The 10,899-nt window shown below is 49.2% G+C and overlaps 1 protein-coding gene across 1 annotated transcript; it reads right to left on the reverse strand.

Annotated features, from left to right (window-relative positions):
* Positions 1-880: 880 nt before the first annotated feature.
* On the reverse strand, positions 881-10,328 carry LOC135878400 (pepsin A-2/A-3-like). The gene is made up of 9 exons (XM_065404069.1): positions 10,273-10,328; positions 9,466-9,622; positions 7,718-7,835; positions 4,444-4,562; positions 3,938-4,137; positions 2,903-3,019; positions 2,243-2,384; positions 2,022-2,114; positions 881-1,030 (listed from the first exon to the last, which is right to left on the reverse strand). Exons 1-9 carry the CDS (start codon positions 10,326-10,328, stop codon positions 881-883), a joined length of 1,152 nt encoding a protein of 383 aa, XP_065260141.1.
* Between the last annotated feature and the right edge of the window lie 571 nt (positions 10,329-10,899).

The following is a 10,899-nucleotide window of genomic DNA, read 5'->3' on the forward strand; positions in this document are numbered from 1 at the left end:
GGCAGGGCTGTTGCATTTCCTCTCCACATTGAGAACTCTATGGGTGAACTCTATGAGCTTATGCTGTACAGTTCCATGTAGTGGTGGGTCAGAGAGTCTGCATGTAACTGCAGCTGGGTGTGTCCCTGCCTGTGTGAATGCTGGTGGAAGTGTAGGACTGGGAGCGGGTCTGCAGCTTGTCACAGCACAGTGTGAGAGGGAGCCCAAGCTGGTGAGTCAAAGGGCTCAGTGGTACCCCAGTTCCAGGTGGCACCCCGAGGGGAACCCATCACAGCCCCTACCCCCAAATGGCTGTGTTATGTAGTTTATGGACAGCTCCCAAGCCCATCTCATGAGATACTGTTGGAATTAACAAAACAAACAGGTCAGGAGTGAGGGGCATTAGCATAGCAGGGGATGAGGTGGGACAAGAGTGAAATTGCAGTGGGGGGCTGCAGGTCAGGGTAAGGGGGCATCAGCAGAGCTGTGTGTGGGGAGCCAGGGCTGGAAAAGCAAGAGGCTGTGGGTCAGGTTGAAGGGGAATTGGCAGAGCTGAGTGTGGAGGGAGCTCAGGGCTGGCATATCAGGAGGCTGCAGGTCAGGATTGGCGGCCTCAGCAGAGGATATGATAATATTCCCTACCCCCCTCCTCTTCGGTGGAATGTGGGTCACTCCGCCCATCAGAGAGAAACAATTCACTCCAATGCTTTTATAGTCCTTTATTTTACTGTTGGTAAGATTAGAGACGAGAGGGTGAGTTTGGGGTGAGGAATAGCTTGTGTCCATTAAAGTCCCAGCAGGAGTAAGGGTCACTAGATTGATTCGCAGTGTTGGGGCTCTAGAGAAACGTAGACTCTCCGGGTCAGTGTTCCATGACAGTGTCCCGGGGACGGCGCTGTGTTCATGCCACGGGGGCCAGGCCCACCTGGTTGTTGGACCTGTCGAAGACAACGTAGTACTGGCGGATGAAGATGTCTCCGAGGATCCAGAGCTCTCCAGAGGAGGTGGGGACGTCGATGTCTTCAAAGCCGGGAGAGCAAGAGCCTGAGTTCTGCACCGGAGGAGAATGGGACATGGGTTATTGGGCTGAAACTTCAATGTCCCCTTGAGTTACTGTCCAGAAGGGAGTGCACATGCCTGCACCTGCACCATCTTGGGATGGGATCTCACCACTGCTCCCAAACTAAGGCGCATTAGGCTGGGTCAGGCCTTGGCTTGGAGATTTTAAGGAACAGCTTGGGGATGCAAGCAGTGGGGTTGGTGAGTGAGGCCTGGATGCTCACAGGTATTTAGGGGCATAACTCCCAGTGAGCTACCTTTGTGGATCTGGGCCTCAGTACAGCCCCAGTGCTTCAGCCTGAGGCTAAGGGATGCAGCCTGTCAACTGGGAAGAGAAGCAAGGTCCTGACCACTTCTGTTCATGACACATCCCTTGGGGAGGCAAAGCATGCTCTCTCCAGGCTCCTGGCCAGATACCAAAGGGAGCTACCAGAAATCCTGCTGTGATTATAAGTGGATTTGGGCTTCCCCACTGCCTCTCCCCAGCTACCAGCTGGTGTTGCTGTGTGCCGTTAAAGCAGCTTGCCTGTTCCTCCCCAGAGGGAAGCAAACCTTTATCACGGAGAAGGAAAACTCCTTCCTGATGCCCAGATGCCCATGCCCTGCAGCACAAGGCAGTAATCTCTCTTGATCTAACCTCCTAGCTGCTCATTTAATTCTGTCCTAGCCCAGTAAGGCCTCTTTCCTAGTGATCTCCTACGGTGGCCAGCTCTACAGGCTGCCTCGCTGCTCTTCCGATATGTCACTTTCACTATGGGCTTGCCTTGATCTAGACCGTTCCTTCCCCTGGATCTGTTTGTGGGAAGAGCTCTCTGCTGCCCCACTCTAATACTGGTGACAGACCCTGAGCTGCATCTCAGTGATACACCTGCAGCCGTATACCAGCTGTGCAGGGGAATGTTGCCAGCATGCTCAGTACAATGGCCTCAGGCACAAGCCCTCGCTAAGAGGCTCCAAGGCGGCTTTCTGAGCAGAACACTCACATCAATGATGTAGGCACTGGGGGGCACAGGGAACTCGATGCCGTTGATGGTGAAGACGATGTTGGGCAGGCTGCTCATGGCACTGCAGCTGATCTGCAGGGAGGAAGTTAACACATGGAGGAAAGGTTAGGCGTGTCTTGGCCACTAGGCTCTCCAATGAGAGAGATGGAGCATCACATGTGTAGCAGACAGCTCTAAAAGTGTCCGTCTCTGATCCCTGCCCTTACCGTGCCATCGCTGGCGCCGATGTAGGACTCGATGTTGGAGATGCCAGTAGAAGGCCCAGCCAGCAGAGACGTGCCAGTGTCAATGATAGCCTGGCAGCCACCAGAGCAAGCGATGGTCTCTCCGTTCATAGTAATGCTGGAAGAGAGAGTCAGGGGGGACGTCCCTAGAAACACGCCCAATCTCATTCCCACTCAGCCCACGAGCCAGCAGTGAGAGGCCTGCAGGGTGGAGCTGCCCCACCGCCCCCTTGCTACGACTGCCAAGAACTTTCCCCTGATGTTTCAGCCTCAACCTTCCTTAGCTATTGCCCGTCGCTCCTCGTCCTACACCCTTCTGGGACTGTGACCGATCTAGCCAGGGGGTCACAAGCAGATGTCAAGGGGTCGTGACCACCAAGCCCTTTCCTTTATTGCTAAGCAGAGCTGGCCAGATGAGGGTTCCTGGTGTGGACGAGGTGGAGAACCACTGCTCTAATCTCCTTGCTGGTGAGCCCCTTTCCTATCGCTCCAAGGAAGGTGTGATTCTGACTCCCGGGTCTCTCATCTTGTCTAGACTCTGAAATTTGAGCTTCCCCAGGCTCCCGCATGCTTCTCCTTTTGCCTGTCTCCTCAAGGTGGCCTGATGAAGGGGAAGGGCCAAGTGGTGGGAGATACCTGTCCATGGTGATTTGCCAGTAAGTCTCAGCAGAGAGAGGGATCCAGTTGAGGTTCCCAGAGTAGTAAGATGAGTCGATTCCACCGAACATCACGAAGCTCCCGCTCTGGTCGTCCCTAGAGAAGGGAGAGAGGAGGGTCAAGGCAGATGCATGAATGGTTGGCTGATGAGTCAATAGGAAACGCTCTGTCTGAACATAAGAACAGCCAGACTGGGTCACACCAAAGGTCCATCTAGCCCAGTATCCTGTCTTCCGACAGTGGCCAATGTCAGGTGCCCCAGAGGGAATGAACAGAACTGAATCAACAAGTGATCCATCCCCTGTCGCCCATTTCCAGCTTCTGGCAAACAGAGGCTAGGAACAGCATCCCTGCCCATCAATGGCTATTAGCCATTGATGGACCTATCCTCCATGAACTTATCTAGTTCCTTTTTGAACCCTTCCCTGTTAGAGAATGGGCCACAGGTGGGCAGTGCTGGGATACAATCAGAGTTGGGCACATCAGCGTCTAGTAGCGGAGAAAGGGCAGGCTGGTTGGACGAGAGGGGCACCTCTGACCCTACTTTGATAATTGTCTCTTGCCAGGTCTCAAAAGCTAAACAGGGCTGGGCCTGCCCTAAAACTGGATGGGAGACCTCCAAGGAAAGGCCCAGATGTTTGAGGCAGTGGTGTCAGGGACTCAGTAGATGCTGCTTTTCCCTCTGAGTCAGTACTGAGCAGATGGTGCAGTCTGGTGCTGGAAGGTGCTGAGTCATGTGGGTGACATGGGGCATTTTCTCCCCTAGGAGTCAGTCTAATACTGATGATCTGCAATGGGTGTAGGCAGGGCCCCGATGCTTTAATGTAATCATTAAAGATGCCAATGTTCACTTCTGCTCCCAGAATGTACATCACCAGCATAGAATGGCTGCCATGTTGCACCCCAGAGATCTCTGTGTTTTGGGAATTCTGATGCAAATATCGCAGGGCTCACTCAATGTGAGAGGTGCTGAATCTCACTGCAGCAGATGGGTTGTTTCCAGCCCTGACTTACGAGCTCAGGTAGACAGAGAAGAGGTCCTGGGACACCAAACCCTCATTCATCATGTTGTCAAAGACGGGGGTGGCTCCAGAAGAGGCGATACTGGGGAAGGCCAGACCCAGGATCCCATCAAAGGGGGAGTAGTAGAGGAAGGAGCCAGGCTCGGTCTCACTCAGGCCAAAGATCTGATTGGTGTCCACAATGCCGCCAACCTTAGAGGAGGGATGGGGACAATCAGACACACCCTACACCCTGGGAGAAGCTGCCAAGTCTACCAGAGGGTCTTTACAGCGTGCCAGTTCTCAGCGGTTACCATGCCCTGAACTGTGCTCTCTCCCCCATATGAGAATAGTCCACGATTGGCTTCATTGTCTCTTCTCTTCCCTTTCTCTATCCCTGTCTCCCAGTTCACAGCCAATGGAGTTCCTGCTTTAGCTTTGCAGATGCATCCTGTCCTTCTAACTCCTAATCATTTCCCTTCTCTGCTCCAGGGGCTTTCATCCTTTCTTGTGATTTACCTGGACAGTGTCATAGCCCAGGATTCCGGTCATGCTGCCAGTGCCATACTGGATGGAGACGTTCTCACTGGTGGCCTCGTAGGTGGAGGAGTCTTTTGGGTTGAAACGGTTGTGGTTTGCTGCAAGTACAGAAGGGTCAGATGGTCACACACCGACACTTGTAACTCTCCCAATGTGTTGTATGGGAGACTGGTGAGGCTGTGAATTCTCTGGTTGGGGGAGGGTGATTAAGAGTTATGCACTGCAGTGCTCAACATTGCAATGCCTAGGTCCCTTTGTGGATCTAGCTCCTGGGCTTCCTAGAAACCATTCCCCTCCTCTGACACAGTACAATTGGACAATCCACAGACAATGGAAGGAAACCTATTCATCTCTGGCTTCCATCTCCGGTAGCTGGAAACTGATGATTTTTTTAATTAAAAAAAATCTGATTTTAAAAAATGTAAATATGTTTTTCTTTTTAAAAATAATCATTTAAAATTAAAGTTTAAATTATCACAACATATGTGCAAGTCTAAATTTACTAAAATCTATTAAAATCAGTTAAATTAAATAAAAATTACTATTAAGTAATGCATATTTGTTGCTGAAGTTTTAAAGATAGACCACTAAATTGGTGGATTTCACTGGCTCAGCAGCTGGAACTAGACTTTGTTGAAGTGCTAAACCAGCTTTTCACAGCAGTAGCCTCTTCTGCAGGTGCACAGAGAATATTTTCTTCATGTCAGTTCATTCAGCTAGTTCAGTTCACTGACTAGTTCATTCTAACTTAAGAAATTGATTGGGGGTTATAAAGGCAAGACAGCTTGTTTTCCTTTTCCAATCTCTGAATAAAAAGTAAGTGTGAGAGGATGAAATCTAGTAGTTCTAAAATTTTGGAAGGACATGGTGACCAGAAACAATCAGTTCAATTCACTGACTACAGATAAGAACACAAGAACATAAGAATGGCCCTACTGGGTCAGACCAAGGGTCCATCTAACCCAGTATCCTGTCTTCCGACAATGGCCAGTGCCAGTGCCCCAGAGGGAATGAACAGAACAGGTAATCATCAAGTGATCCATCCCCTGTCGCTCATTCCCAGCTTCTGGCAAACAGAGCCTAGGGACACCATTCCTGTCCATCCTGACTAATAGCCATTGATGGACCTATCCTCCATGAATTTATCGAGTTCTTTTTTGAACCCTGTTATGGTCTTGGCCTTCACAACATCCTCTGGAAAGGAGTTCCACAGGTTGACTGTGTGTTGTGTGAAGAAATACTTCCTTTTGTTTGTTTTAAACTTGCTGCCTATTAATTTCATTTGGTGACCCCTAGTTCTTGTGTTGTGAGAAGTAGTAAACAATACTTCCTTATCTACTTTCTCTACACCAGTCACGATTTTATAGACCTCAATCATATCTCCCCTTAGCTGTCTCTTTTTCAAGCTGAAAAGTCCCAGTCTTATTAATCTCTCCTCATACGGAAGCCGTTCCATACCCCTAATCATTTTTGTTGCCCTTTTCTGAACCTTTTCCAATTCCAATATATCTTTTTTGAGATGGGGCGACCACATCTGCACACAATATTCAAGATGTGGGCGTACCATGGATTTATATAGCGGCAACATGATATTTTCTGTCCTATTATCTATCCTTTTCTTAATTATTCCCAGCATTCTGTTTGCTTTTTGGACTGCCGCTGCACATTGAGTGGATGTTCTCAGAGAACTATCCACAGTGACTCCAAGATCTCTTTCTTGAGTGGTAACAGCTAATTTATACCCCATTATTTTATATGTATAGTTGGGATTATGCTTTCTAATGTGCATTACTTTGCATTTATCAACATTAAATTTCATCTGCCATTTTGTTGCCCAGTCACCCAGTTTTAAGAGATCCTTTTGTAGCTCTTCGCAGTCTGCCTGGGTCTTAACTATCTTTAGTAATTTTGTATTATCTGCAAATTTTGCCACCTTACTGTTTACCCCTTTTTCCAGATCATTTATGAATATGTTGAATAGGACTGGTCCCAGAACAGACCCCTGGGGGACACCACTTTTTACGTCTCTCCATTCTGAAAACTGACCATTTATTCCTACCCTTTGTTTCCTATCTTTTTACCAGTTACCAATCCATGAAAGCACCTTCCCTCTTATCCCGTGGCAGCTTACTTTGTGTAAGAGCCTTTGGTGAGGGACCTTATCAAAGGCTTTCTGAAAATCTAAGTACACTATATCCACTGGATCCCCTTGGTCCACATGCTTGTTGACCCCCTCAAACAATTCTAGTAGATTGGTGAGGCATGATTTTCCTTTACTAAAACCATGTTGACTCTTCCTCAACAAATTATGTTCATCTATATGTCTGACAATATTGTTCTTTATTATAGTTTCAACCAGTTTGCCCGGTACTGAAGTCAGGCTTACAGGCCTGCAATTGCCGGGATCACCTCTGAAGCACTTTTTAAAAATTGGCATCAAAATTAGCTATCCTCCAGTCATCTGGTACAGAAACTGATTTAAATGATAGGTGACAGACTATAGTTAGTAGTTCTGCAATTTCACATTTGAGTTCCTTCAGAGCTCTTGGGTGAAAACCATCGAGTCCTGGTGACTTATTGCTGTTTAATTTATCAATTTGTTCCAAAACCTCCTCTAATGATACTTCAATCTGGGACAGTTCCTCAGATCTATCACCTCAAAAGGATGGCTCAGGTTTGGGAATCTCCCTCACATCCTCAGCCGCGAAGACCGATGCAAAGAATTCATTTTGTTTCTCCACAATGGCCTTATCGATAACACTTCCTTTTTTTAATACATTGTTAGTTTTAAATGTAAATTGTTTTAATAAACTTTTTTCTTAGCTATCCAGCACATTTAAGGTAGTTTTATTTTACTAATAATTTTTTAAAGCTTTTTTTTTTTTTTCATTTTTAATCAATTTCCAATTACCATGTAAAGGTGAACACATACATCAAGTAACAACATTAGTCAGCTAGCAAAATGAAAAATCCATCCTTCACCATTTTCTCATAATTAAAAAATGTACAAATTAAAAATCTGAATAAATGTATGTTAAGTACCAAATTTAGTGTAAAAGCTATAATTAGTTGCAACTCAACATGTTTTAATGGGTACCAACAAAAAACAACTTCCTTCAGGAAAATAACTAAAAAGTACAAATGCAAAGCAAGCTTGAAATCAGTGATTTCAATCAAAGTTTCCTCATTGTTGACTTAAATATCAAACCACCCAGATGGCGTTTTAAGGCAAGAGGCGTTGCAGGTGACTTACTGCAGGCTGGGCTGGAGCAGTACACGGAGGGCACCCAGAGATTGGAGGAGCCAGTGTCGAAGAGGACAGAGAAATCCTGGGCTGGGGTGCCGATGGAAATGGTTCCAAAGTACTCGATCTGCCAAAGCAGGACACAGAACAATGTAAAGAGAGGGAACCATTGCCATCCAAGGTCTAGATCCTCAGCTGGTGTAAACCGGCATAGTTCCACCAGCTGATTTACACCAGCTGAGGGTCTGGGTTACAGTGTCCTTGCTAAAGGCTCAGCCTGAGTTGCTGTTTCTCTGCCATCACTTTGCCAAGCATGGCTCCTAGGACTTGCTGGCATCTGATGCACAGAGTTATTTATCCCCAGTTCCCATCAATCTCAAGGTGTTGGGAAGGGGGCAGCCAGCAGACCTGGGCGTTCTATTCCCAGTGCTCTTCTTAATCCCATCCAATCACAGCTGGGGGCTGGATGGCCCAGCACGGGGGCTGGGGAGCAGGGCCGGCTCCAGGCACCAGCTTAACAAGCAGGTGCTTGGGGCGGCCAAGGGAGAGGGGCGGCACCTGCGGCAATTTGGGGGCGGCAGGTCCCTCACTCCCTCTAGGAGCGAAGGACCTGCCGCTGAACTGCCGCCGCCGATCGCGGCTTTTTTTAAAAATTTTTTCCCCCCAATTGCCACCGGCGATCATGATCGCGGCTTTTTTTTTTGCTTGGGGCGGCAGAAATGCTGGAGCCGGCCCTGCTGGGGAGGGTTCTTGGCAGCAGCAAGGTATGTGCTTGGTTGGAAGCACATCAGTGGGGGAGTGGGTTGAGGCCCTTTTGGGAGGAGGGCAAGATCAGCTGTTGGCAGCAGGGCTGCCCAGAGGATTCAGGGGGCCTGGGGCAAAGCAATTTTGGGGGCCCCTTCCATAAAAAAAAGTTGCAATACTATAGTAACATGTATTTGGAAATGTAAAAAATAACCAGTGAAATACATTCAAAAAATAATTTGAAAATACACAAAATACATTATTTAAAAACCACTAAATGCTTTAATGGTATGTATACATTTGCAATTACATAATGGGCTGTTGCTGGGTGATGGATGGTTCGTGCCAATGGGATGTCGCTGCCTAGGGGTGGTGCTGCTGTTGCCCAGGGCTGGGTGGGGAGCTGGGCTCTGGGTCGGGGGGTGCCCGGCTCAGAGGGGCTGGGCTCAGAGCTGGGGGTCAGGGATGTAGGGGGATGGAGTCGGGGGGGTGTCCGGCTCAGAGGGGCTGGGCTCGGAGCTAGGAGTCAGGGCTGTGGGGGGGATGGGGTCGGGGGGTGCCCGGCTCAGAGGGGCTGGGCTCAGAGCTGGGGCTCAGGGCTGCGGGGGGATGGGGTCGGGGGGTGCCCAGCTCAGAGGGGCTTACCATGCTGCTTACCCCCACCTCTCCCCTTTCCCGGAGCCTCAGTGCGCTGCGTCCAGGAGCGGCCCTGGACAGCGCTGCAGCGGCGTGGCTCCAGGGGGACCTGAGCTCCCACCGCTTGGCTGGAGCTCGCAGCCCCGCCCCCTTACCACGCAGCTCTGAGCGGGAGGAGCTCAGGTCCCGTCTGAGCCATTGAGGCGCCGGGAGATGGGGGGAGCCTCTGACATTCTTGTGGGGGCCCCTGTGGGGCCCGGGGACTGGGGCAAATTGCCCCACTTGCCCCCCCCTCTGGGCAGCCCTGGTTGACAGAGGAGTGGGAAGCTTTGATGAGGAGAGGAAGGCTACAAGACCTACTCTCCTGCCATACTCACGTCCATGTAGTTTGTTAGGGGCTCGCTGGCATCCTCGTTGGACAGGCTGGGGAAATACTTGGAGGCCACGTTGTAAGGGTGTTTCCTCAGGAAATCCTCCAGCAAGCCATGTTCCTTGAGATTCTGCCTCAGGGATTTCCCTTTCTTCAGGGAGACCCTAATCAACAAGGGTGGGGAGAGAGGCCAATCAATAACAAATAAACAATAGACAAGCCTTGTATTCAGGGAATACTGTGCAATCCGGTTTTTACATTGCACAGAGACCCCTTTCTATAGCTGGGATTAGCACAGGGTATAGGTGAGTTGGGTGACCAGTGCACAAAAAGTCAGTGTGAGTTGGGCATATAATTCCCGTAGGACGTTTGGAAACTCCTGGCCCATGTGTAAGTAGCACTGAGAGGGCCTAGTATGCTGGGAGCTGTACTAATACATTGTATAAGACAGTCCCCCTGTCCTATAGAGCTTACTGATGAAATAGACAAAGGACATATGTTCATTTTTATCCAGAGAACTGAGGCACAAAGAGACTCAGTCACTAGGTTACACAGGCAGTCTGTGGTAGAGCCGAGAATGAACCTAGATTTTCCAAGTCCTGTTCCAGTGTTGTAACCACAAGCCCATCCTTCCTCATACCTCTACTGTGCCTTACAGCCAAGGGGTAGTTCCCACCAGCTGCCTATTAAAGAATGAAGTATTGAGGAGAGAGATGTAGGAGCTGCTGCTGCTGCTGCTGCTGCTAAGGGAATATTGCTCTGTAGAAAGCCAAGCTCAGGATCCCAATGTTTCTTGTTCCCCCCCGGTACTCACTTTGTCACCCGGCACTGAGAAAGCGCCACCAGACTCAGGAGCAGAAACCACTTCATGATGTCCCTGTACACCCAAACTGGTGGGGAAAGGAAAGTGTGGCTGCTAAATGCAGCTCAACACCGGGATGCTGCTCCTTATATGCACATAGTGCAGAGCCTTTCCTATCCCATTAGTAACCCTGATAAGAAATGCAAACCTTCCCGAAAAGATTGTCCAAGATGTCCTTGAAAGAAAGGTTTGGAGAACACTTCAAGTTCACAGATTTCCACCTTCACTTGGCTGTGACCTGAAAATGGGGGCATCCTCTAGAGGGAAGGGGTGAGAGTTAGGGGAGATTTCCTGGCTAAGGTTCATAGAATCATAGAATATCAGGGTTGGAAGGGACCTCAGGAGGTCATCTAGTCCAACCCCCTGCTCAAAGCAGGACCAATTCCCAACTAAATCATCCCAGCCAGGGCTTTGTCAAGCCGGGCCTTAAAAACCTCCAAGGAAGGAGACTCCACCACCTCCCTAGGTAACGCATTCCAGTGCTTCACCACCCTCCTAGTGAAATAGTGTTTCCTAATATCCAACCTAGACCTCCCCCACTGCAACTTGAGACCATTGCTCCTTGTTCTGTCATCTGCC

This window comes from Emys orbicularis, chromosome 4 (genome assembly GCF_028017835.1).
Source record: "Emys orbicularis isolate rEmyOrb1 chromosome 4, rEmyOrb1.hap1, whole genome shotgun sequence".
Classification (NCBI taxonomy): domain Eukaryota; kingdom Metazoa; phylum Chordata; order Testudines; family Emydidae; genus Emys; species Emys orbicularis.

What these genes read in the sequence shown, in the direction of transcription:
- LOC135878400 (XM_065404069.1), bottom strand. Translation starts at nt 10,328, where the DNA reads ATGAAGTGGTTTCTGCTCCTGAGTCTGGTGGCGCTTTCTCAGTGCCGG. An exon ending in CCCTAACAAACTACATGGAC is followed by an intron (nt 7,836 to 9,465) that starts GTGAGTATGGCA and finishes CTGCTTTGGCAG; the next exon opens with ATCGAGTACTTTGGAACCAT. An exon ending in CCAGTGCCTACATCATTGAT is followed by an intron (nt 1,031 to 2,021) that starts GTGAGTGTTCTG and finishes CCTCCGGTGCAG; the next exon opens with AACTCAGGCTCTTGCTCTCC.